This window comes from Myotis lucifugus, unplaced genomic scaffold (genome assembly GCF_000147115.1).
Source record: "Myotis lucifugus unplaced genomic scaffold, Myoluc2.0 scaffold_292, whole genome shotgun sequence".
NCBI lineage: Eukaryota > Metazoa > Chordata > Mammalia > Chiroptera > Vespertilionidae > Myotis > Myotis lucifugus.
The window spans coordinates 998,263-1,024,839 of NW_005871340.1; the positions used below are offsets into that span (position 1 = coordinate 998,263).

General features: G+C 57.8%; 1 protein-coding gene across 1 annotated transcript in view; it reads right to left on the minus strand.

Annotated features, from left to right (window-relative positions):
• Nucleotides 1–26,577, minus strand: part of COL13A1 (collagen type XIII alpha 1 chain) — a 124,308-nt gene that overhangs the window by 23,033 nt on the left and 74,698 nt on the right. The window contains exons 16-29 of the mRNA XM_023763587.1: nucleotides 26,052–26,078; nucleotides 25,284–25,319; nucleotides 15,568–15,612; nucleotides 14,635–14,667; nucleotides 13,178–13,204; nucleotides 10,423–10,464; nucleotides 9,459–9,545; nucleotides 7,666–7,719; nucleotides 6,540–6,584; nucleotides 6,125–6,193; nucleotides 3,383–3,445; nucleotides 2,331–2,375; nucleotides 1,796–1,948; nucleotides 1,114–1,212 (exon numbers count right to left, since the gene is read on the minus strand). Of these exons, the coding sequence (XP_023619355.1) occupies nucleotides 1,114–1,212; nucleotides 1,796–1,948; nucleotides 2,331–2,375; nucleotides 3,383–3,445; nucleotides 6,125–6,193; nucleotides 6,540–6,584; nucleotides 7,666–7,719; nucleotides 9,459–9,545; nucleotides 10,423–10,464; nucleotides 13,178–13,204; nucleotides 14,635–14,667; nucleotides 15,568–15,612; nucleotides 25,284–25,319; nucleotides 26,052–26,078 (825 nt within the window). The remainder of the gene's footprint in view (nucleotides 1–1,113; nucleotides 1,213–1,795; nucleotides 1,949–2,330; nucleotides 2,376–3,382; nucleotides 3,446–6,124; nucleotides 6,194–6,539; nucleotides 6,585–7,665; nucleotides 7,720–9,458; nucleotides 9,546–10,422; nucleotides 10,465–13,177; nucleotides 13,205–14,634; nucleotides 14,668–15,567; nucleotides 15,613–25,283; nucleotides 25,320–26,051; nucleotides 26,079–26,577) is intronic.

Here is a 26,577-nt window from a genome sequence, read left to right on the forward strand (position 1 = left end):
AACACCTCAGAGGCTATGGGGGTGGTCAGCCTGAGGGACGGAGATGGGGCGGTGACCCCTGCTTCTAAGAACCTGAGTTTTCAGCATGTGGGAGGAGAGGCTGGCTTTCTCTATGGGTCCTGCAGGGCACAGGCCCTAGGGTGGACCCACAGAATATGGCATACGGCAAAGGCGATTATGTGACCAGCTTATGTTTATAGTATACAAATGATAACCTGTGACATATGTTAAGATTATTACACATGTTACACACACACAGAGTTCTGTCCTGCCAGCACACGCGGAGAGACTCCTCCTGCTGGCCTTGGCCTTGAAGAAACAGGCTGCTATAATGTGAACTGCCCACTGTGAGGAAGGCCGTGTGGCAGCCTCTGGGAGCTGCGGGACCGGTCCTGCTATAGCAGGAGCTGATGATGCCTGCAGCAGCGAGCCTGGGTGGGGTCCCAGCTCTAGATGAGAACGCAGCCGGCCGACACCCTGACGCAGCCTTGGGAGGCCCTGGGCAGAGGACCCAGCTGGGACGGGCCTGGACTCCTGACCCACAGAAACCGTGACATCTTAAGCGCTTGTTGTTTTAAGCTGCTGAATTAGTGGTGGTTTTTTAAACGGCTACAGAAATGAATAAGGCTCCAGAGGCAGAGCGAGGGCCAATGGGGGGATGGTGATGAGGGAACTTGCACCCCAAATCTAGGAGCACTGCCTTCAGCGTGGAGATGCCCCCCCAAGAAGGGGACGTGTTGGAGGCGATGAGCTGCCTCCTGTTGCAGGCTGTCCCAGGTGGGACTGGTTGGCCTCTGAGGTTCTTCCCACTCGTAAGAGGAGGATTCTGAGTCTAAGGTCCTGGCGCCTTTGCACTATGTTGGCTATGAAGACAGGCCGTCATGCTGTGGGCCAAGGGAGTTTATACTCCCCTGTTTATACTCAACTGCCCTCAGGAAGTATCTGCTCATCAAGAGGACCCCCTCCCAGGCCGGGCCGGCCGGGGGTTAGTGTGGCCTCACTGCAGTGCCAGGCCCCTGCTAGGCTGCCAACCACGTGAGGGGCACCCCTGCTCAGGTGCCCCTGTCCGCAGCTGCAGGCTGACCACCTGGATACCCAGCCCTCGGGCCTTACTGTAAATCCCGGGAGCCCGATTGGGCCAGGCAATCCTGTCGTTCCGGGTCTCCCTGGGCCACCTGGTTCTCCTTTCTCCCCAGTTGGGCCATCTAGACCCTAAGGACCGACAAAGATCTCTGTTAGTCAAGCGCAAGGTCGTCACGCTGAGCATCTGTGACCAAATGTGGCATGCACGCCCGCGCCCTTCCTCCACAGGCCGGTGTCTAGGACGGTGACCATTCAGACGGGAGCCACTGATGCCAGAGAAGGCCCCCAGTCAAGGCAGTGGCCTGGCTGGAGTGGGCTACGACCCCGTTTTTGTACAAGCATTCTTCGTGGTGAGAGGGCTTCTGCATACTTTCCCAAGAGCCAGTTTTCTACCCATGACTTCCTCTCCTTCCCAACATCCTAGCGAGGTTTGCAAGGGAGGCATTCTAAGCCACTGCAGAGACAGGGACCGGGGCTCTGCCAGGCTCAGGGACTTTCAGGGGACACAGACAGAAGACGACAGAACAGGACCCAGGTCTCTTGAGGGGGGAGACTGGCCTTGGTAAACCAGGGGAACCCAGGTGAGTCCCCTTCCCCCAACTCCCAGGTTAGCAGCCCAGGCCGCAGGGCTGATGTCATGCTTGGGCGGGGGGTGGGGGTGGGGGCGGCGCATGCAGAAGGGGAAAGCGGTCCAGACCGGCCTGGCACTTACCGGTGGGCCTGCCTGGCCCGTCTCCCCTTTCTCCCCTTTCTCTCCCGGGCTCCCCGGATGTCCGTCTTCTCCCCTTATTCCTGCAGGCCCAGGCTTTCCTGGGGGGCCTTGGGGACCAGGAGGGCCCATATCTCCTGGTTTGCCTCGAGGTCCCTTTAGGAAATATCAACACCACTCATTAGATACATGAGTGGAGGACACAGGAGAGAGAACGTGAAGGAATGAGTGGCCTGCAGGACTGGCTCTTCTGTGCTTGGTTGGACCAGGCAGAGAGCTCGTCCGACTCCCTGTGGGAACCCGAGGGGCCTCCGCCCCCAGCCCCAGCCCCAGCCCCAGCCCCAGCCCAGCCCAGTGTGGCCTGCTGGCTTCTCCGAGGCCGCAGCATGGGGCTCAGCAGGGCATGTGCAGGGCGGGCCTCCCTCCCCTCCTCTCTCCCTTCCCACAAGGTCCACCTTGGGCTTCCTCCGGAGCCCCTGCCATCACCCCCAGGGCCGGGACCAGCTTCAGAGGTTTGTCTTGGGGTGTCTGTTCTCACCTTTTCTCCATCGTGGCCTGGAGGGCCTGGCAGTCCAATCTCCCCCTGTGGCAGAACAACGACAGGTTACTCTCCAGGCAGAGGAGGGTGACAGCTGCCACCGAGCGGCACTTCCTGTGCCAGGAGTCCTCAGGAGGCACGGACACGCATGGTCTCCGTTCCAGGGTGAGGTCCCCAACACCGAGCGTGTGCTCGGCCCCCCGTTAGTGAGGAGTGGAGCCAGGACCGGAGTCTGAGCACCCTTTCTCCGAAGTCCTCGTTTAGCCCCAAATCACGCTGCCACCGAGGGCCCTGGTCACTCACTCCATGGCTCCATGGGAGCGGCGCCTGCCTCTGTGTTCCCTGCAAACCCAGCCCCTCTGTCCCGGCTGCCCCACAGGGCACGCCTTTCACACCAACCCATGCCCCTTCTCTAGCTCAGAGAGGGCGATGAGGGAGCCGTGGCCTCTGTCTTGGAGGCCAGGTGACAGCCAGCTGCACCACCAAGGCAAAATGCTGTAGGCGCTATGAGAGAAGCGAGGAAAGGACAGTGAATTCTGCCCGATAGATCAGGGGAGGCTTCAAGGAGGAGGTGAGCTTTGGAAGGTAGGGAAGACGGGAAGGGGTTTCAGGGTAGGGGGCCTCATGAGCAGAGGGCAGAGGGGCAAACATGCAAGGCCTTCTGAGAAAAACCACAGGGGCTGGGGCAGAGTATGAAAGGGAACCAAGGCAGGGAGCGAGGACGGGTGAGATTGGGGATGGGTTCCAGGCCCTGTTCCCTGGTGGCAGGCTGGGGTCAGTGCTGTGGGTGTGGCTGGGGCAGGGTCTGTGGGGCAGGCTCCGCCACATCAGAGGGTTAGAGGCGCCCAAGAAGGCAGCCAGGGAAGAGCGGCAGAGCCCAGGGCGGGAGGGGTGACGGCAGCTGGGGTGTGGGTGAGCCTTGGTGCACTGGGAGGAATTACAGGCCAGAGCGAGGTGGTCCTCTGGGAAGATGAGAGGGTCACGGGACGAGGGGTGGCCACGGGGTCCCATGCTCAGAGTCACATGCTCTGTAGGGTCAAGACAAGTGTTACCTTCTGGCCGGGGATCCCTGGAGCTCCAGGTGGGCCGATCTGCCCGGGAAGACCAGGGGGCCCCTAGGAAAGAAAACAGACTCAGGAAGGACGTTCTGAGGAGCAGGAGCGTCCTGTCCCCAGAAGGGGATAGATACAGGCTGGCTTAGAGAGAGCAGGCGTTTTCAGACCTTCTGTCAGTGGCAGGAACACTGTTTTTGCAAAGGAGACAATATGGGGACTTCACAATGTACGGGCGATAGGCACGGAGTGTGTCTGGGTTAGAGGAGGTGGTGGGATGCAGAGCCATGCCCAGCAGCCTCTGTCCTCCTGCCTCTGAGGCACCGCTGGGGCTCCTGGGCTCCCAGAAGACACATCTGACCTCCCGGACAGCGACTTAACAACGTGTCCAGGAAACAACCAACCGTCAGCCACAGGTGAAGGTCTGGAACATCGATGCAGTGGAGCAGTGAGGGAAGAACAAGGACTGCACCCGCCATGCCAGGGTGAGGCTCCGACACACGGCGCTGAGCAAACACAGCTGGACGCAGACAGCGACACACGCGTGCTCCCACTCCTAGGAGGCTCAGGGAAGACACATCTAATCCGAGGCGACAGAAGCCGAGTGGTGGCTCCGGGCTGGGGCAGGTGTGGGACTGACCCCCAGCCCCATCCATGGAGGAACTCTCAGGAGTGGCTGGGGTGGTGGATACATGTGTACGGACACATCTGTCAAAACTCAGCAAACTCTACACCTAGAAGGGGTGCATTTTATTGTTTGTAAATGATACAAGGCTGTTTTTAAAAGAAAAAACAACACACGTGTTTCCAGGGAAGTTTTGCTTCCAACAGCTATTTTGAATAATCCATTCTAATGTTTCCCAATGAAGCTCATGGATTCCAGGATCCCGTGGTTAACCCCAGTTTCTGGGACCGGGGCGTCCTGTGCTTGGCGCTTGGTTCTGGGTCCGCATCGTCCCTAAGCGTGTCTGTGGCACATGGCCACGACAGCATTAGGTGAAACAACACGCCAGTAGTTTGAGAACTTGGAGCCCTCCCCGTCCCCTCCACCTGGTGGTGGAGTTTGAACTACAAGTATTCACTGCAGGCGGCCACTGGTAGGCGTGTGTGCAAAACCCAGGCTTGGGATGCACTGGCTTTCCAGGTGCAGGTAATAAAATTGATTTGTAGGAAATGCAGAGGGTCGATACTCATGTTTCAGGGTTATGCACTTTATCAACTGAAGGTGGAGAAAAAGGAGAAACACAAAAGCATCCTCCTCTATACCCCTGTTTCCTTGACAGAGCTGTAACGGGAACCCAGCATTTATACTGTGCCAAGTATACTCTGCCTGGTAGACCAGGGGAGGCTTCAAGGAGGAGGCGCACAGCTGAATCAGCGAAGAGCCACTCCAGCAGGCAGCCATGATCCAGGCTGGGGACAGCTCCTGAGACCCCCTGTTCAGACTTAGGTCACCCTCTGCCCCAGCCCTGCAAGGCCAACCCTAACCCAAAAAAGCCCAGCGTCTGCCTTCATGAGGCAAGACCTCCAGGCCTTGCTTCCAGCCCGCCCTCCCCATGGCCCCAGCGTTGGTGCCCAGTGAAAGTGAAGGAAGAGGATCAAGCTCAGTGTCAGGGTCTCCTAAAAAACCACCACCATGCGATCAGGTGGAGGGCAAGTCAAGAGCCATCTGTCGGATCTCCTCGGCCCAGTCACGGACCGTGGGAGCTGGGCCGCTCTAAGGAGTGGGCTCCATGCCTCCCCCCTCTTCCAGAGGTTTGTGATCAATGGGCAGGGAGCACCCCACATCTCACTGAATGCTGCTCTGAGGCTGTCCTATAACTCGGACAAGCCCTCAAATAGCCTGCGGCCTTTCCTTCACTTTGGCAAAGAGGGAGGAAGCAGCATCCCTTATGCTTTCTGGCCGCTGACTGGGAGCCTCCCTTGCTTCTCCCTCTTGTCCCAGCACCTAGATTTCAAGGTTCCACTGCACCGCCCTTCAGACAAACAGACAGCATAGCAAACTATGGAATCACTAAAAAAATAGACAGAAATTGTTGGCATTAAAAAAGGATGATACAGCTCGTAAATGGAGTCACGTCATTAGAACGTTTCATTTAAAGGAGTGGCTCTCCACCTGAGGCAGTTTTGCCCCGAGGGGGCATTTGGCAGTGAAACATTTTGGTTGTCATAACGGGTGGGTGCTGCTGGCATGAGGTGGGTGGAGACCAGGCGTATGCTGAACACCCTGCGACCCACAGGACCCACCCCCCACAGCTCGGAGCAAAGAGGACCAGCCCCAGCTGTGGACAGTGCTGGGGCTGAGGAGCTCTGCTTTCAGGGGCGGGTGTCATAGGAACTTGAAATACGATAAAATTGATGCAAAAGGGAGCCGTGGTCCAGGAAGACATGTGAAAGGGGAGTGTGTGCTCTGAAGAAACGGGGCCCCCAAACCCTGGATGGGCCAACACCCTGCAGGGTGCCAGGATGCTCCAGGAATGGCTCTCAGTTACCCAGAGCCAGGAGAACGGGCCAGATGGGCCCAGGTGGGAGCCAGGCCACCTGGATGCCAAATGAGCGGGCCATTTGCCCGGAGGCTGCGCAGTGCGACCCAAACTGCAGGCCAAAGGAGGGGAACAAGGGAGCCTGGCTCAGTGGCCTGGCCTCAGGGGCATCCATCCAGGTGTGCAGCTCCCTCTCAGGCCTCCGTGCAGCGCGAGGCCAGCACCTCCCCATCTCTAGCCCCAGGCCAGCCCCACGCACCTGGAGCGCCTCATTGATGCTCGCGTTGCACTCCACCGCCTCTCCTTTCCCTGGCTCTCCCTTGGAGCCCTGCAAGGCAAACACGATCTCAGCCGCCGGGCCAGCAGGGAACTGACCACAGCTGCCGCCCGCTGTCTGTCCACTGGACCGTGGACAGCACTGGCTGCGCCTGGCTGCACACAGGTGGGTCCAGGGCAGCAAGAGGGGAGCCTATCGGGGACCGGAGCGCTCTCAGAGGGTGCCTGGAAGTTGGGCTCCGTGAGCGCCTAACTAGACCGACCTGGAGTGACTGAGCCCAGTCCTGGCTGCAACGCCAGACCTCTTATGGGGACCATCAAGCTCTTCTCCTCGCCCCTCAAGACCCCAGGGGCCAGCCACGTCACTCTGTGGCCCCAGGGAGGTGAGATGCACGTACCTTGGGGCCAGCTGGTCCCTGTTCTCCAGGCGCTCCAGGGTCCCCCTATTGCACGACAAAACTGGGGTGAAATGGGGATAAAGCTGGGTACAGAGAACCTGATGCCTCCAGGTGGGCCACGCGCTAGGGCCACGGGGCGGCCAGGAGGCTCACCCTGGCTCAGCCACGAGGATGCAGAGCTCCCTGTGCCTGAAAGTGCAGGCTCCCCTCTACCCGGAGGCACCCCCTCCTTCCCAGCTCCCCCAACTTGCACTGAGAGGTCTTCTGTCTGTCCTGCATTAGCTGTTAGTGACTCCACCTTGTCTGTCTGCCACCCCCCAGCCCCCTCAGCCAGCACCCCCTTGGGCGCAGAGACGAGCCCTCTGGGTCCCTCATTTCCATTCTGCTCAGGAAGCGAGGGCTCCGAAACCTTTTGCCAATTAATCGTCGGGGTCAGTATTTGCCATGAAGAGCCCATGCGGTACTTTTAGGGGCCCCTCTGTTTGTGAAAGATCCGAACCGCAGGACGGAGCACGGGAGGGGTGGGGAACGGAAGGTATTAGGAGCCCCCAGCCTCCCTGAGCGGGGGACGTGAGGGGACTATTTCCTGTTGGAAACAGGACAGAAGGGTGGGGAATAAATGAAACTGTGGTATATGTTGTGAGAACAAACCACACTTCAGTTGTTCTGGGATAATGTTAACATTGAGGACAATTTTAAAAATAAGATAGAAAGTGAAAATAAAGGAAAAGTGAACCCTTTAGTGTAACTCAACTCCTGAGGACACTGGAGGTGGAGCTCATGGAGCGTCCAGCCACTGCCACCTCCAGGTCACCTGCCCTCCGCCTCCCGCCACAGCACACAGCACCCGCCGCCCCTGCACGGGGAGCAGCTGGCGGGAAGCGGGAGTCCCCTGTACCAGGGCTTGGAAGCTAACAGAGCAGGGGCTCTGGGCCACTCCCAGCCCCACGTCCGGCCCCCGGGCCAGCCTTCGCATGACTGCTGTCTCAGGGGACAGACAGCAGCAGGAGTCCCAGCCGGTCAGCCTGTGTCCGGGGGTCCAGCTGAGGGGTGGCCACACTGAGCTGGGACTTGAACTCCCAAGCTGACCCTCATCCTGCAGCTCTCAGATCTGGGGCCTCCGTACCTTGTCCCCCTGCTTTCCGGGGGGGCCGGCCTGGCCATGGACACCAGCTTCTCCCTGGGGAAGGAGAGAGATGGGGTGAGGGCCTGCAGGGCACCTTGGACAGCCGCTCAAGGGGGCAAGATGTCCTGCTGTTAATGTCCTGGCTATTGTGTCTTTGCGTCTCCATGTCTTTCTCTGCTGGATTCTACGAACTCACCCCATTCCACCTATCTGACTCCTACCCACGCTTGGGCCCAGCCCGGCTCACCTCCTCCTGTCAGACCTTCTTTTACTCCCTTCCTCCTCTGAGGTCTGTTCTCACCACTGGCTGGTGTCCACCCCACACCACCACCCTCCCCCCCAGCCAGGCCATCCTCAGTTCTCAGTTGACATACACGTGCCCAGTTCTGTCTTGGCCCCAAATGTGGATGCCAGCAGCCTTTGGCGGGTCATTTTGGAGCCTGAAACACTTGCAAAGGCACACCTCACCCTGCCTGGGGATGGGGGGGTGAAGACCCTGGGCCTGTGTGTATGTGGGGGGACACAAGGGGAGTTCTGGAGGCCTAGGACAGGAGGGGACGGGGAACTAGGAAGAGGCCCATCCCAAACACGTCACTTATTAAACATCTGCCTGGACTTGGAAAGAGGATGAGATTTCGGGAACAGTCTTCTAGCTTCCCCTTTCTTTTGTCCCAGGGCATGAGGACAATAGTGACCAGGTTTCTCCGACCCTAAATGAAGACCCCAAATGTGCCAGCCATTCATGCCCTGTGGGGTCAGAGGGACAAACTCCAAAACTTGGGGTGTCTGGGAACCCAGTGGCAGGGCTACCTCTGGCAAAGATGGTGCTCATGTCAGGGAGGCTCTGTCCCCGCCACAGTCAGATGACCCTAAATGAAGACCCCAAATGTGCCAGCCATTCATGCCCTGTGGGGTCAGAGGGACAAACTCCAAAACTTGGGGTGTCTGGGAACCCAGTGGCAGGGCTACCTCTGGCAAAGATGGTGCTCATGTCAGGGAGGCTCTGTCCCCGCCACAGTCAGATGGGCCTAGGGCCGTGGTCGGCAAACTGTGGCTCTCGAGCCCCAGTTTGCTGAGCAGCAGTTTGCCGACCACTGGCCTGGGGCATGGGCACGGGGAAGGGGAAGCCACGTCTGCCTGTGAGGTTCCTCGTGCTCCCTGCACTGTATTCCTGCGGATTGTGGCTCTGTCTGTCCTGTCAGATTGCGGGCCAGCCCATCATAGCAGCCCTTGATAAACAGCGGGGTGAATGCGTGTGCTGCTGCCAATCACGTAATTAATCTTTTCCTTATGAGCTAAGAAAGGGACCCCCTCACCTCCCCATGCTGCTAAAATAAACCAAGGAAGCATCTGCTTTGGGAAGCCCAAGTCTTACCCCTGCAGTTTCCACAAAGAGCAAGGAAAGGGTGGGCAGCCAGCTGTCTCCCGGCCACCATCCTGCTCCCCGAAATGCACCAGCACAGGCGGGGCTCAGCAGCTCGCTGGCCTGAGGCCTATTCAGAGCCCAGCGGAGGGGCCTTTCTGGCTGTCCTAAGGCGCTGCAGTCGCCAGCCCCTGACTCGGTTACATCATAGCCATTTGAGTCAATGGGACCAACCCCCTGTCCTGGGTGACATCTCTCCTGGATGCCAAACAGTCTCTGCTCAGGCCAAATGACCTTTCCAGAATCCACGGGAAAACCACACACACTAGGGAAGGCAAGGTGCCCAGGACACAGAGTCCCCAAGAACGGGTGGAGGTAAAGGCCTCAGGAAAACATCTTCCGTGAGCACTGATCCCAGGGGAAGACTCACCTTTGGCCCTGGGGGCCCGGGGAGCCCTGGGGGGCCGGGCTCCGCTCTGCCTCCTCCAATGGAGTTGCCAGAATCACCTTTCTCTCCCTGGGGGTGGAAAGGAAGCGTTATTAGTTCTTCCCTCACAGTTCAGGCTAAATTTGGTAGGGGGTGGGGTGGGCATTAGGGGGCTGTGGGCTCCAGAGGCCTTCAGAAGCCTGGCCTAATCTGATCCAGCCGCAGGTTTTGAGGAAAGAATAGAGCTGGCTATTGAAGGGGAACAGGCTGAAACAAGAGACCTATCAGAACCTGGGTCTGGAACAGTGTTTCTCAAAGGGTGTTCCATGGGCCCAGCTGGCGTGGCTCAGTGGTCACAGTTCGATTCTGGTCAGGCCACATGCCAGGGTGCTGGCTCAATCTCCAGTGGGGGGCATGCAGGAGGCAGCTGATCAATGATTCTTTCTCATGGATGTTTCTACCTTTCTCTTCCTCTCCCTTCCTCTCTGAAATCAATTAAAAAATACATATTTTAAAGGGTGTTCCATGGAACACTTCTTCAGGGGGTTGAAAATTTTTGAAATGTGAAAAAAAGGGGTCTGGTGGCCAAACAACGCTAGGAAAGGCGGAATGAAATGAAGCTTTGCGAGCTCCTTCATGCAGCGTGCTCAGAGCTCTGACAGGCGACAGTGCCTGTCACTGTTTAAGGGGCCCCTTACCCAGCTCTCCCACACTTTCCTGACCTCTAGTCTGTTTTCAAGTGCACTATCTTATGGAGCTCATGTACCACTGAGCACATTTTCAGAGCTGCTGCAAAGAAGTCTGACCAGGTCATAGCCATTGAATTCTTTGAATTTGGGCACTGTTTGGCCAATCAGGGCCTCCCATGTGGTACCTCTTTACCCCCCTCCTCTGGGAGGGAATGTGGGCGGGGATGGACATCAGACCTCTACACACATCTCACCATGCAGAGCTCCTCAATACCCACCTTCTGCCCCAGGAGGCCAAGGCCCGCGGCACCCTTCTCACCCTGCGGAGAAATGCAGACAATGTGAGTTAGAAGAGCTCCTCTAGGATGTGGGTGAGGCCTCACCCCGCCAGCACCAGGCCTTGGCTTTCCTCTCTCCCACCTCCCTGCCCCTCCGTGCGCTGTTTTCTGAAGGACTCCACTTCCTGAAGGGCCCCCACCTGGCCCAACTCCTTCTTAAGACCACTTCACACTGGGGACAGCCTGCATCAGTGCTCCCCTCTCCCCAGGTGGGCTGGGCCCCCATCACTGGTGCGAGAGGGGAGCCAAGAGTGCTTAGGCCCTTTTGGGGGAGGGATGAGCAGCGTGGAGCCGGGCATTTGGGAAGCTCTTCCTTTTAACCACCGTGTTCTTTCCATGTTCATGTTCATCGGGACCAACCACTAGAAGCCCCTGGTTTCCAGGGAGAGCCTTCTGCCCGCCTCCTCCTGCCTCTAAAGACAAGACCAGCCTGGCCGGCATGGCTCCGTGGATGAGCATCGATCTATGAACCAGGAGGTCACGGTTCGATTCCCGGTCAGGGCACATGCCACGGTTGCGGGCTCGATCCCCAGTGTGGGGCGTATAGGAGGCAGCCGATCAATGATTCTCTCTCATCATTGATGTTTCTCTCTCTCCCTCTCTCCTTTCCTCTCTGAAATCAATAAAAATATATATATTTTAAAAAAAAGACAAGACCATCTAACCAGGACATCTCTTTGGAGGAATATTTTGAGAAGCTTGCCTCCTGTTATGGGTTGAATTGTGCCTCCTCCTCCCCATTTGTATGTTGAAATCTGAACTCCCAGACTTCTCTCAGAATATGACCTTATTTGGAAGTGGGACATTGGAGGTATAATTACGTGGAGGTGTAATTACGTGGAGGTGAAATTACGTGGAGGTGAAATTACGTGGAGGTGAAATTACATGGAGGTGAAATTACATGGAGGTGAAATTAGCTATGTTATGAGGTCATGCTGGAGTGGGGTGGGCCCCTAATCCAATATGACTGGTGTCCTTATAAGAAGGGGAAACTTGGACAGACTTGTGCATGGGGGAACACATGTGAGGGTGAAGGCAGAGATGGGGTGATGCTTCTATGAGCCGAGGACCAGCAAGGAAGGCAGCAAACCCAGAAACCAGGAGACGGGCCTGGGCTAGATGCTCCCTCACAGCCGCAGAAGGAACGACCCTGCTGACACCTGTTCCTCAGACCACTGGCCCCCAGGCGGGGGGACAATACACGTCTGTGGGTTGAGCGACAGTGTTTGTGGTCCTTTGTGGGGCACCCTCGCTAAGGAACACCCCTCGTAGCCAGCTCCTTCCTGAGAACTCTCCCCCTGACCTGGACCACAGAGCCCGCCTCGGTGCAGAGGGGGAGGCTCTGCCTGTGAGCAGCCGCCCTGTGTCGGCGGCAGGTCTCCTGAGGCTCCACCTCCGACCCAGCGTCTCACACCAGGAGCCCCCAGAGCACCCCCCAGAGCACCGCCAGGTCAGCTCCGCTCTCCGCAGCCACGTGTGTGGTTACATAAACTGAGGGCCCGGGATCATAATTTGCTCAGATGTCTCACTGACTTGTCCAGCTGGAGCCACACAAGAAGCCACAAGTCCCTGGGGGTCATCCCCTTGCTACCTGTCCTTGGGGAGGAGCTGAATGGCACAGTGGCCTGGAGCTGGCCAAGGAAGGGAAGGAGGCCGGGTGAGTGCCCACGTGACAGGAGGACAGCAAGTCTTGGGAGCCCAGCAGGCCCGGCTCTGCCTGGGCTGTGCCTTAGCGGGCATGCCCTGAAACAGCCCGGAAGGGATGCAGTGCTGTCTATGGGGGTCCTGGGGGTGGGGACGGAGTGAGGAAGGGCCTTCCTTCCGCTGGGTTCTCCTGGGTAACCCATGGCTTTCAAGGAGGGAGCGTTGCTCTCGAGTGGAATTTCTGCAGCTTTGCAGGCTGTCCCCGCACTGCCCTCCTCCTGAGGGTACACGCACCCATTGCACACGGCAGGCAGCACCCTAGTCACGGGAGGGAGAGGTGGGCAGGGAGTGGGGGACCGGCACTCTCAAAGGCACAATATCCTACCCTCTGCCCCCTCTTTCCCGGCAAACCTGGGGGCCCCGGCTTCCCTGCCGCTCCTGGGTCTCCCTTTGGGGTAAGAAGAGAAAGTCACTCCTAAGAGATGGAGGTGGGGGTCATGAGGGGTATAATGGACAGCGATCATAGACCGGTGTTTCTAGAACCCTAGTCCCATAAATTGCTCCTCTGAAAAAAAGGAGGCCCTGGTCAAAAAAGTTTGACATTCTTCACAAGATATTACCTTTTCAGAGCTCTCCAATGCACATTTAGCATGTTAAAGGCTCTGAGAAGGCCTGCACGAAAGAAACCCTGTAATATTTTTAATCCCCTATTTCCCAAACATATTTGACCATGGGAACTTTTTTTCATGTTACATCCCTTAATGAACTAGATGAGAGACAGCCCCCAGGTGCAGGGGACAGCAGCTTCTGGCTGCTGGAGCAGGTGTGCAGGCAAACCGGCCGAGCTGTCCAGCCAGAATCCAGGAGCAGGGAGGCACTTGCTGTGCAACCCTGACAAGCAGGCCCTCCCTGGCAGGCTGTCCTCTGCTCAGTCAGGTCCCCAGCCCCAGGCCCACCTCAGGGGGATCAGGAGTGAGAGACAGCAGCGGCCCCTCCCACCTCCCCTGACACCTGATGCTCCTTGCAGCCCAGACATTCCCCGTGTCAGTACCTTGGCTCCTGGGGTTCCTGGTTCTCCCTGTGTAGGAAAAAAAGATTCAGGTAAGAGAGCGAGGAAGGGAGCAGGAACCAATGAGCAGAGCTACTCTGGCGGGGAGGCGAAGCACCTGGCCAGCTCAGCCTTTCCTCGCATAGACCTCAAGCCACAGGCCAAAGAGGCCTCCTGGACCACCCCCTATTCTCCACCAGGTGAGGCGTGTGGCTGGTGTGGGTGTCAGTGAGGCCCCGCAGGAGAGGGAGAGGTGCCCCTGTAAGTGGACCTGCCGGAGAGCCACACCGAGCACTTGTGCTGCTGGGTGTTTCCACCGTCCGCCTGCCAACCACATGGCAGTTAGGGTGGGCTCAGGAGGAGGAATCCAGCTCCCCTCCCTGAAGCTTTGCAAGCAAGTAGCTGTGAAATTCCAGTGTGAATGAAAGCTCTGGCTCCTCTGCATGGCAGGAGGGTGAGACCTGTAGCTGAGAATGGTAACCCTTTGCTACTTCCTTGTAAGCTTAGGTAGACACTGGCTGTTCACGTTATGTGTGCATGCACCTGACATGGGCTGTTCAAGTTATGTGTGCATGCACCTGACATGGGCTGTTCAAGTTATGTGTGCATGCACCTGACATGGGCTGTTCAAGTTATGTGTGCATGGATCTGACATGGGCTGTTCAAGTTATGTGTGCATGCACCTGACATTGGCTGTTCAAGTTATGTGTGCGTGCACCTGACATTGACTGTTCAAGTTATGTGTGCGTGCACCAGACATGGGCTGTTCAAGTTATGTGTGCATGCACCTGACATTGGCTGTTCAAGTTATGTGTGCGTGCACCTGACATTGGGCTGTTCAAGTTATGTGTGCATGCACCTGACATGGGCTGTTCAAGTTATGTGTGCATGCACCTGACATGGGCTGTTCACATAATGTATGCGTGCACCTGACATGGGCTGTTCAAGTTATGTGTGCGTGCACCTGACATGGGCTGTTCAAGTTATGTGTGCGTGCATCTGACATGGGCTGTTCAAGTTATGTGTGCATGCACCTGACATGGGCTGTTCAAGTTATGAGTGCATGCACCTGACATGGGCTGTTTAAGTTATGAGTGCATGCATCTGACATGGGCTGTTCAAGTTATGAGTGCATGCATCTGACATGGGCTGTTCAAGTTATGTGTGCATGCACCTGACATTGGCTGTTTAAGTTATGTGTGCGTGCACCTGACATGGGCTGTTCAAGTTATGTGTGTATACACCTGACATGGGCTGTTCAAGTTATGTGTGTATACACCTGACATGGGCTGTTCAAGTTATGTGTGCATGGATCTGGCAACAATGCTGCTTCAGGAGAAATGTTTCCCAACCCTGTCTGCCCCCTCCTTGGTTCAGGGCCTCTGAAGCCCTAACGCTGTCCTCCTCTCTCCATCTCTCCCACATTACCCCTCCGTGTTGAATTACAGCGTTTCACTGACCTTCATCCCCGCCACGGCGATGCCAGGAGCCCCCTGGCAGAGAGAAGAAAAGGCATGGAGACGTCTGCACTCAGGGGGAGCACGAGGAAGTGGCCAGCTCCCAGCCTCCCCTTGGGGAGATGCTCATGCCTGTGTACCGCCCAAACCCACGGGAAAGGAGGGGTGCTGAGCTTGGCACAGGGAGGGTGGGCCCCGAGGAAGAGGCTCTGTGCAGCACAGCTGGGTGCCCAGGGTCCCACCCACCTGCTCAGCACCTAGGCTGTGCTGGGGGACACAGTGGGCATCATGGCAGGATGCCCACAGGTGAGCTAGATGGGCATCCCTGGGGTGAAATGAGGGAGGGCTTCGTTGGGATAGGAGAACAGGAGGAGGAGATGGGGGAGGGGAAGCAGGGAGAGCCCTGGGGAAGGGGAGAAGAGTAGATGGAGATGTCACCACGTACGTACAGTGCCCCCCAGTGTGTGTCAGCAGGCTTCTCCTCACAGGAAGATCTCTGGACCTATGCCCTCAGGGACTGGGGAGCAGCTGGCAGTGAACCCCATTCCTATATCAGCTCAAGACCACTGACTTTTGAAGTGAATAGGCTTCCAAACACACTGCTTAGTAAACCCCATGTGGAGGTGATATTAGGGGGTGTCTACTCCTCACATGGGTCTCAGGACTGCAGCCAGAGCTGGGGTTACGCAAGAAGATTATTATGGCCCAAAGATGCCCAGAAGGAGGCCTGGCCATATCAGAAGGGCACCGGTGCATGATGGGGCCAAACAGGAGCCAAACAGGGCAGCCCTGCCTGGAAGGACCGGCTGCACAGTGAGGGGCGAGGGCCTGGGAGGATATGCACCCCCAGTCGTCACCGTGGGACGTGGGAAGGAGGAGCGTGGGAGAGAGGTCGGGGTGGGGGAGGGGCTGCCCGGGTGTGTGAGGGGCAGGTACCTTCACTCCGTGTTTGCCCGGCATCCCCGGCATGCCCCGTTCTCCCTGAAGGAAGAAACAGAGAAACGATGAGAAGAGGACCAGACTCCGGGCCCCGAGGATGCCACTGAGAACGGCTGGTCTGGAAGCTCGGGGCAGTTGAGCTCTGGCAGTCACCGCGGGCCACTCAGCTATGTGAACTCGCACAGGGGTCCAAGGCATGTGTCACAGTGAGGGAAAGGCCCCCAGAGAGAGCGGCCACCACAGGAGCCGAGTCCTGTGGGGATGGGGGGCAGGGAGCTGTTCAAGATCTACTGCCAGCGGGCCTGGAACTCAGTGCTGCGGGTAGGAGCGGCCCTGGGCCACGCACCGACTGCACATCCTCCCTCCCGCCCCCGCCTAGCACTTCTTGCCCGTTTTCATTCCAGCCGCCCTGCTCCTCATCTCCCTCTGGGGCTCCTTTTCCTCCAGGTTCCTTGGGTCTAACGCCTCCCAAGGGCCTGTGGGCCTTGGCCCCACATGGCAGAGGGTCTGCCTGTGCTTGGGTGGTGGGGGACTGGAGATGAACCAGGCACCACCTGGCACCTTCCAGAGGCACCGGGACAGCTGTCGCCGCTCCAGGATCTCGTGGGTGTGCGCTACCATCTCAGCAGTGTCTCCAACCTCTCGTACCTCCCCGTGAAAACGCCACATGGATGGGAGGGGCTGAGCTCAGGACACACCAGGAGGAGAGGGGGTGGGGATGCCAGCCAGCGGCAATGGAGGCTGCCGTGTTAGGGTGACCAGGGGAGGAAGAAGAGCAGCTCCTGTCTCCAGGAGTTGAACCCCTACTGAAGCCCCAGGCAGGGCCCAGAATGCCATGCAGCTACAGGTGACAACGGCCGGCCTGCTGCAGCTTCCTGCGAGGGAAGCCAGCGCTGATGGTGGCCATGCCCAACCCCGCCCGGCCCAGCTTCCTCTCTCAGGCCAGCGGGCACGGCCACAGGCCATGCTGCCATTCCCACAGGCTTCAGGCAGAGGGCGAACCTGGTTCCACCTCAGCTGTCCTCACCCCTCTCTGCATCTGACAGGCAGTCCCAGTCCACCCCGCGCTCACCAAGGACAGAGAGTAAGCTGGACAATAACACTCCCTACTCAGAACAGCCGCTGCCTGGCACTGACCGGAAAAGGGACCGGGATCCTGAGCATGGCCTTCCATCCTCGCTTCCTTCCCAGCCTCATCTCCTCATAGCCTGACACCTCTTCCTGCTTCCCTGAAAACACCACCCACTCTCATGACTTCCTGTTATTTCCTCAACACCCTACTCATTGATGGTCACACACCATCTGCTCTGTGGAGCCTTTTGCTGTGCTTCAAGCCCAGTGCTGGTTCCTCAGTGCAGAAGGACCCTGTGCATTTGTAATCTGAGCACAAAACCACGTCGGCCTGGGATGGCTCACCTCCATTCTTTAGGGACAAGTCTCTGAATTCTGCAAAAGGCTCAGAATCTTTAGCTCCAAACCCAGGAGCCCTTTCTCATCCTGACTCACCAGGACCCCTGAGCCACAGGCAGTGACCACAGCAGATAAGCCAGTGGCTCAGATCTGCCCTAGCCACCAAATTCTGGGGACCCCCTCTTATGGGAAAGAGCAGAGAAAGGCATGGCCATTTACTGCATCTGCCATGCATCTGGCACCGAGCTAAGGGCTTTTCATCTTTCTACTCACTGTCCAGGAATCCACTCCGGAGTGGGAGTGGATGTTACTCCTGCTTTACCGGTGAAGAAACTGTAGCTCAGAGAGGCCGGGTACGATCGTCAAGGTCATGCAGAGCAGGGATGTGAACATAGGTCTTTTGTCTGCCAAAGCCCAGGTACCCATTTCTCCAGGCCAACCCCAGTGTCGGCTGGGCTGGTGTTCCACCTGCTTCTGTTAAACACCTTCTGCAGGCTGAAAGCAGGCAACGCCCTCTCTGCTGGAGGGCCCTGGGTCTGTGCCCCACAGGCATGAAGGAGTGGGCCAGGCCTGTGAGGGCAGCTCAGCCCAGAGCCCTGGGGTGGTCTTTAACCATAGGCGGCCAGAGAAAAGTGCGGGTCTGCTATGTGGCCAGCAGAGGGCACCCCAGGACCTCGTCAGGAGTCTGGCAACAGGCCTCCAACCCCTTCCCAGGAGAACCAGCTGAGGCTCCTGTCACTCTTTCCTTTAGGACCAGGAGGCCCTGCTAACATGCCAATCAACCCAAATGAGTTGACTCAGCCCCTAGGACATCAGACAGAGTCCCTGGGGTGGGGCAGAGGTACAAGTGGGAGGTCAGCTTGGGGGTCCCTGACTATCCAGGGATTTCCCATTGGTCCTGCCCTGCCCTGCCCTGCTCCTGTCTTTCCTTCCATGCCCCTGCCTCCCCTTCCCACCTCCATGTTGAGGAACTGATGGAGTCAGGAAAGGCTGGCTGTGTGACTCCAGATAAACCCTGTTCTCTCTCAGGGCCCAGGACCCCTACCTGCAAAGTGAGATTAGACTAAATGCTTTCCAGCCACTCCTGCTCCCCCATCTTCTCCATCGCCCCCAGCCCTGCCTGTGGGAGACCCTTAGGAGGGAGAGAGGCCACGGCCAGGGAGGGGACACTGGGTCTGTTGGCAGGTCCAGGACAGGGCTCCCTGGTGGAGCAGGTTAGCTCTGGGTAACAGTGCGGCTCTCGGAGGCTCTCTGCCTTCTCCTCCTGCCCCCGAGAGACAGACAGCTTCCTGTGCCTCAGCAGGGAGGAGGGTGGGCTCCGGGCGCCTGTTGCCCGTCTCCACAGGAGCCATGCAGAGCAGGCGCTGGGAGTGAGGGCTTCCGGCTAATTGGGCTTGTCTTCAGCGCATGTGGGTTTGTCTGTAAAGACACAGCCATGCCCTCCAGGGAAATCCGGCCCCTGGGAGCCTCCTAAGGAGGCAGCCCTCCTCATTAGCGTGGCTGACCTCTGCCCCCTCCCTCCCTCCTGGGTCAAGTCTCTTAATTCTGCAAACGACTCAGGCTCCCTTGATCCCCATTCTCAGGGCCTCCCTCACTCCCAGCCCTTTGCTGGGCAGGAAGCAGGGGCGCCCTCCGCTGACCCACCCTGCGGGCTCAGTCCACTCTCATCAGCCTCCTTTCTCCAGGGCCTGTCTCCACGGGCGTGCGCCAGCCTGACCTCTGAACTGGGGACGGTGCTGTCCTAACAGAAAGCGCTGGTTCCTGGACGGTGGCCGAGGTGAAAGAGGGGTGAGAGTCACTGTCGAGGACTCGGGGTGGCTGTGGCGAGCATGCCTGTCTGCAGGGAGGAGGCAGCCAGCGCTCCGAGGAGGCCCATGCCTGTGCACACAGCTTTCCCTGGTGGCCCGTCTCAGCGAGGGCACATCTAGAGGGTCCTTTCCTGGCTTTTTTCTTTAAAATGTTCCTTTTTAAAGGTTAAGTTTGGAATCGTGCTGACTTTAGACCCACTAACTCACCGGCTTATCTTAGGTGGGAAGGAGCTCCCATAGTCTGTCAAAGCCCCCGGCCCCCTTTACCCCTCTATCTTTGCCTTCCCAGGTGCTCCCAATGGGGAGCCTCTGGGTGGGTGTCAGCCACTGGGTCTGGCGTCCTGCAGCTGGGGAGTGGGTGCCTGGGCGTTACAAAGGCTCTTGCCCCAGGAGCACAGAGCATGGGTGGCACAGGCTGCTGTGGGACCAGGCTTGTGATCCACAGGCGGCGCCGACCCACCACCTGGTTCTTTAACTGTGGTGCCGAGAACCAATGCCTGATGGCCGGCCTGGGAGGGGTGGGTTCCATTCGTCGTGGCTAAGCAAGCTCTGGGTGAGCACAGGTGGGTGGGTGGGGGGATGCCCTGAATGACCTTGAGGACCTGTCCCAGCCAGGACTTCACAATGTCACTGACTCTCAGCTGGGCCCTGCCTGCGCTCTCACGGCAGCATCAATAGGTGCTCTATGCTGGTCCTGGCCTCCAGGTGAGGGCCCATCCTTTACCCAGACGACAGGATGGAAGCGAGCTCCTTGGAGCACAAGCTGGCCATGCTCCCGTCCAGGGGGAGTGGCCTCCTAATTGGTGATTTACTGTTTGTGGAACAAGCGGGGCAGGGACTTGGCAAGAAAACGTAGTCTGGAAGGAGGTGGGGGCTTCAAGGTCAGCTCCCCAGCCCAGCAAAGGTCAGGCCAGAGAAGCTCGGGGAGATGAATGGACCTCCCTAACGCTGGGTGGGGGGCCCTGGGCCGAGGCAGCTCCACACACAGACTCTTTGTTCTCTGCAGGGAGGAGGAAGACCTGTCTGAGCGGGGAGTGGAGGGCTGGGGGGAGGCCAGCAGGCAGCTCTGGCCTCAGGCCTGGGCCGGGCCCTTTCCTGGGCTGGAAGATCCGGGAGAGGAGGGCCAAGGCCTTTCTCTCACCTACAGCGTTCCCAGGACTGCCTTCCGGGAAGAGGGCAGCTCAGTGCCCTGTTCCTGCTCTAGCGGCTCCGGAGCAGGGAGGCCCGGGGCCACGGAAATGCCAGGCCCTCCGGTAATTGGGGCTGGCAGGAAGTGATCTGGGGAATTACCGGGTCAGGCGCCCCATCGAAGGCCAGGGCTTTGGAAGGGCGGCTGGCTTGTAATCTCGATTTGAGATCGGGTGATTTTGTAGTTAGTTCCAAAAAGAAAAGTCAGCTCTAATTAATCCGTGGACTTTGGAGTGCAGGAGAAATGGGGCCCAGAGAGCGGAGGCTGGGGCTGGAAACCGGCGGAGTGGGAGCCCGTCAGCCTCAGATCTGGAGCCCATGCCTCAGCTCCCTGATCGGCCTTAATTTAAATGGCCTGGCTGTCCCCACTGGGATTTCGTGGCTTTGAAAGAGTGCTGTCCCCATCCCAGACGTTTCTGTATCCATGGCTTCATCTGGACGAAGCACTCTGCCTGTGAGCCCGGGAGAAGCCTGGGGGTGCGCAGGTCCTCTGGGGGCCAGAGGGGCGCAGGAAGGTTCCGGAATAGCTGCAGTGCGGGGCTGAGCCAAGCTGCCTCCTCCTGGCTCTGTTGGAAGCCCCGGGACCATGCCAACTCCCTGCAGGAATCACTGAGGCGAAATCGGTGCCAGTGGAAAAAACACCACACTCCCTTGGTTCTTCAACTAAAATGCACCGTGCACCCCATGCTTTCTGCCGTTGACACTCCACGTACTGCTCACAGAGAGCCGGGGGGCTCAGAGAAAGGCCCGGAACCAGCCACCACCTTTCCTCACAAGAAGGAAAAGAGCTCAACACTCACCCCCTTTTCTCCTAGTGGAGGGGGAACTGCCCACTGGAAATCCTGGGGCCCCCCAGGGCTGTAAGGCCCAGGTGGTAGTCATTCAGAGCAAGGCTTTGGGGTCAGACAGATCTGACTCCACCACTTCCAGGCTGTGGGCTTTCGAGGGTTCACCTTCGTGAACCTCAGTTTGTTCACCTGCCAACTGGGGATGAGGATAGAAAGCACCTCAGAGGGTTGTTATAAAGATCTAGTAAGTTGATGCGTGCCAAGTGCCTCATACACAAACTGGCATGTTGAAGAGGCCCCGTAACGTAGCTGTAATAATGCTAATCGCCATTCTACGGGAGTGTGTCCACCACATGGCCCCTTGCTCTGACCGGCAGATCAGAATGGACACGTCCTCTCGTAGAAGGACTGAGACGGGCCGGGTGGCTGAGCTTCCCTCTTTACACCCCCACCTCAGTGTCCTAGCCATCCAACCACAGGGCTCATGGGCCTGCTCCTCTGGGAGTCCCTGTTTCTCGGGAGCCAGGAGCCTCCAGGAGGGGTGACTGCAGTTACCAGCCGCTCTAGCACGAGGTTCTCACATCCCGCCTCCTCTGGTCTGAAAACGCACAGCCCACAGCTGTGGAAGGGAGTGTGCGCTCAGCCACAGTCCTTCATGCAAACCCGGGGACTTAACACCCAGACCACCACATGCGTCAGACGCACCCCCCTGCGGAGACAGACTGACCAGCTCCGATTGCTTAGAGATAAGCCCTCACCGGGTTTGTGATCCACATACAGTCTGACAATCCTCGTCAATCCCCGTGAAAGAGAGCCAGGGCTGTAATGTTTTAAACACACTTTGTGTCTTGCAACATATTTAAAGGAGATTGGCGTCATAAATTTGGATCAAATAGGTACCACATGGGCGCACAACAATACTCGCAGTGTCTGGGCGGCGGGGCTGGCCCTGAGTGGGGCTGGGGCAGCACAGGGCCCACCGGCCACACCGGGCTTAGATCCCGAGGAGCTGGGGCAGAGCCTGCCCTGCTGGCGGGCTGGCCTCTGGGAGGCTGCCAGGTTGAGTCCAGTTGCTGGGGGAGAGGGGGTGGATGGAGCTAATCATTAGCAAAGTTCATGGGCTGAGAAACATCTCTGCTGAGAGCTAAGTTCCACCCCGTGCTGGAAGAGAGGCCTCCCCACATGGTGTCACGTCGCTGGGGCACAGCAATGGAAGCAGATGCGGAGGGTCCCTCGGTTACCCCGCAGGTCCCCCGCACAGCCTGGCCCCTGGCCCAGCCCTGTGTTCCCACCTGCCAGCACTCGCTCCTCCCTGGGGTGGGGAGCCAACTCGTCTCAGCACCTGTAATCAGGGGCCTCCTTACCGTGCCTTACTCCAAGCAGAGAGCAGAGAGGGGAGAAGAGAGTAACAGGGAAATGATGGGCAAAGGAAGGATGCTTGGGGGCGAGCCCTCTGCTGCTGGCCACCAGTCCCCAGTGCATACCCTCTGGGCTTTGTTGAAGTAACGACAGAACGAGGATCCCGGCACAGGGAAGGCCAGCCCAGACATGAGGGTGCGGAGACCGCCTCGGGCTCCAGGAACACCTACTGACCAGACTCAAGGACAGGCTGGGAGTAGTGGAGGCCAGAGGAGCCTTCCAGAAACCCGAGCGACATGGGAGGGAGCTACCGGCTCACAGCCCTGCAGACTCCACAGAGGCCGCTGAGGAAGGGCAAGGGGGTGGTCTGACAGAGAAAGGAAGGGCGAGGAGCAAGAGCCCAGCAGAAGAAGAAGGGCCTTCTCAGTTCCTCGTAGATCTACAAGGGGTGACGCTTGTGCCCTGGCTAGGTGGCTTGGTTGGAGCGTCGTCCATACACTGAAAGGTCCTGGGTTCGAGTCCCCATCAGGGCACATATGGGAGGCAAGAAATTAATGTCTCTTTCTCACATCTATGTTTCTTCTCTCATCTCTCTCTCTCTCTCTTTCTCTCTCTCTCTCTCTCTCTCTTTCCCTCCCTTTCTCTAAAGATCAATGAACATGTCCTTGGCTGAGGATTTTTTAAAAAAGTGGTGATGCTTGTCACAAGCCTGATGTAGGTGAAGAAAGACCTGGACAAAGGCTGGAGGAGACCCGCACGCCTTCCACAGCCAGGGGCGCTCTCTATGGAGATGGAGCCAGCTCTGTCCCCAGGAAGCCATAATTTCCCTGAGCTGGAAGGGATTTTAATCCTGTCTCCCATCTGATCGAGAAGCTGCTCAACACATGCCAGACTCTACCCGAACCCCTCCGGTGACAGGGAGCTCCCTGCAAAGGTACCCATCAGCACTGGCGCCAGCCCTTCCATGCTGGAGCCTCTCTCGCAGCCCTGAGCCGTCTCTCCCCAGAGCAGGCTTCCTGGGGCCAGGAGCTACCCCCGTCAGCAGCACCACAGCGGTTTTCTTGCAAATGCAATGCAGTCAGGGTTGAATGATCTGTCCCACCGTCTGAGCCCAGGATGGCGGCCCTCATGGGACCAGGGCCTCTATCATCATGATACCCCAGCCCTAAGCGGAGTCCTCTTAGGACAACACTCCCCCAAGCTCCTTTCTGGGAGAACCAGACTCGCAGTTGGCAGGAGAATACAGACATGGCCGTGGTGTGGATGCTGGTTACGGGCATCGCCACGATCCTAGGGCCACCTCTGCCGGCCCTACAGTTTCTCTCTCCACCGCTTGAAAGAACCGGTGTGGCCGCTAATGGGAAAACCGACCCTGCTCTGCACCAGGAGGCAGTAAATTTTGTGAGTCTGTGCGAGTGGATGGAGACAACCGCGGGGGCTATAATTTCCACTTCCTGACACAATGCAAACTTCTCAGTTTATGCAGAACTAATTACAGAACTCAGGCCTCGCCATCTCACCCACCAAACACCCATAAAACGATCTGGATTACGGAGTGTGGGGAATGTGCTTCTCAGGAGTGACTCTTCCCTTTCCACCCCCTCCCCCGCCCCCGTGTGTCCCCCTTTCCGTCCCGCCTCTTTCCTTTCCCTGGATCTCCCTATAGAGCAGTGGTTCTCAACCTGTGGGTCGCGACCCCTTTGGCCGTCGAACGACCCTTTCACAGGGGTCGCCTAAGACCATCCTGCATATCAGATATTTACATTACGATTCATAACAGTAGCAACATTACAGTTATGAAGTAGCAATGAAAATAATTTTATGGTTGGGTCACAACATGAGGAACTGTATTTAAAGGGCCAGAAGGTTGAGAACCACTGCTATAGAGGCTTCTCAGCCAGGGTCTGCAGGCCGGATGGGCTCCATGTAGCAGGTGGTAGCATGAGAAGGGCCCAGACCTGGACATGCAGCCTCATAGGGAGGTTTTAGGACCAAAATGATGCAGGTCCCATTGAAGAACAGCCTGGCAACATGGCGGGCATTCAGTAAGTGGTGGCTTTTATTGAGGCTATTTTTGTTTTCATAGTTACTGTAAAGACCACCACTGGGCCCTGGTTCAAATAGTTTCCCTGTCTAAAATGCCATTTCCCTTGAAATTTGCGATTGAAGGACCCCAGGGGTGGATTAAAAATGGCCACTGATGCTTTGCCACTCCTCCCCCAAGAAGAAGTGGAAGCTGAGTCCCCTCCCGCCGCCCACATGACTTGGCCATGCGACTTGCTCTGATCGATAGGACATCAGAAAATGTGATGCCAGTGCACTGGGACTCGTCCATTTTGAACACTGCCCTGGGCCTGCTGCACTGTAAGGAAACCTGTCTAGTCCACTGGGGGCTGAGATGCCCAGTGGAGGGAGAACAGAGGCACCCGCCCACAGCCAGTGCCAATCACCAGACGTGTGGAGGCGGCCGTCTTGGCCTTTCCATCCGTCATGCAGTGTGGATGTGTGAATGAGCCCAGGGGAGACCAGCGGTACCCTCAGATGGCCAACCCACAGAATCATGAGAAAGAAATCGTCATTTCAAGCCAGTACGTTTGGGATGGTTTGTTACACAGCAATGGCTAACCTACCCATTCACCAGGACTGAGCTCATAGGCTGTCACCTCCCAGAAGACTTCCCAACTCCTGCCAGCCTGGAAGTAATCTCTCCACCACCCTGTATTCACAGCGCTTTGTGATGGCAGCAACCAGCACAGACAACCTTCACCAGGGTTATTGGTGCAGGAATCCTATCTCTCTGGCCTGTGAGCTGCCAGAGAGCGGGGCTGGGACCCTACCCCATCTCCCCAACCCTGCTCAACACGGAGCTCTGCCTGGAGAGCCCGAGGTGCCTCGGTACAGATACCGCCACCAGGTTGGCGGGGGAGACCCTTCTGGGTCAGAGGTCCAGCTGGACCACTGATTTGCCCAAGGCCCTGTCCCCTCCTCAGCCTCCTGCTTCCCCAAGTGGAGATATGACTTCTGTCCAGCCAACCTCACACGCATTATGAAGCTCATGCTGGGTGAGCGTTTGTGCAAAATTATGCGTGTGTGCACCATGGTGAGATCCCACTTGAGTTATGGCTGTGGGGTGAGGTCTTCCCCTCCCTCCACTTCTTACCTTCCGGCCATGGTAGCCCTGGATCCCTGGGTCTCCCTGGAGGCGGGGGGAGAGACAAAGAGAAGATGGTGAGAGGGGTTTTCCTAATGCCAAACCTCAGCTCCTGCTGCTCCCCTCACATTCCCATCCCTCTTCCTCCCCATGTCTAAATCCTCCGACCTCCACGCGCAGCCAACCCTGGAACAATATCAGAGGCTGTTCTGCTCCTCAGAACAAGTCAACTTGGCAGGAGACCTGAGTTTCAGTTTTGGTTCCACCACCGATTCTCTGTCGAAAACTTGGACCCGTCACTTTGCCCCGGGCCTTCAGCATCATTTGTAAAATGGTTGGGCTTCGCAGCTTCTCATCCTCAGAGCCCGAGGTTCCCCGCTTCAGAGGGAGAGTCTGTTTGACATCATGAGCTTCCAGATAAGGTTTCAGAAGAGACCAGATGACCCTGAAGGTCCCTCCAGTCTGACCCCTTATGAAACTTTTATTGGGATGTTGCGACAGTGTCCTGGGCATCAACTCTGAGTTTCCAACCAGACTGTAAGCTTCTTGGAGGTGGGACCAGCCATAGGACTTGGTCAGCCGAGCACACAAATGGTCTATCCTTGCGGGACCCAACCAGTTCCCAGGGGGGCAGTGGTTTGGAAGTGAGCCAAGCCTGATCCATCTCTCAGCTCAGCTCCCTCTCAGCTCCTATGCAGAACCCTTCAGTGCTGCCTGCCCCTCCTCCTGCAGGGAACTCTCCCACCCGCTCAGTGTAGCACCCTGAAGGACCCTCACCTTCGGTCCAGGAGGCCCAGGAAAGCCCTGCGGAAGCAAGAGAAAGGTGAGTGGAGGTGGGTTCCACAGGTAAACAGTTGTGGTTGGTCATATTTACAGGGGATGCTGGGACGGAGCGGTGCTTGAAGAGCTCTCAGGGGCTCTGGATGTGCTAGAGAACAGATCGGAGGCTCCTGGGAGGGTGTCTGAAACCTGCCGAGGGCACATGGGGACACCAGGCTGGTGTCCCTCTCCGGAGCCATGTGGTGCCGTGGGCATCTTCTCTGGGCTTGCCCACTGGAAAATAGGTCAGTGGCATCATGTTAAGTCGACAATGTGGTTTGGTCCAGATCCCCACCCGCCCACCTCCTAATTGGGACCCCTCCCTGGAAAGCCGGCCTTGCACAGTAGTCATGACTTTGCCTTTGGCCCTGCCAGCCTGCGGGGGAGCCCTTCGTCTCCGTCCCACCGGGCGCTGTGACCATGGCAGCCCGCAGTGGGGAGGTGGCGCGGGCCCAGGGCCTGCAGGAGCCCGAGGGAGAGGCCA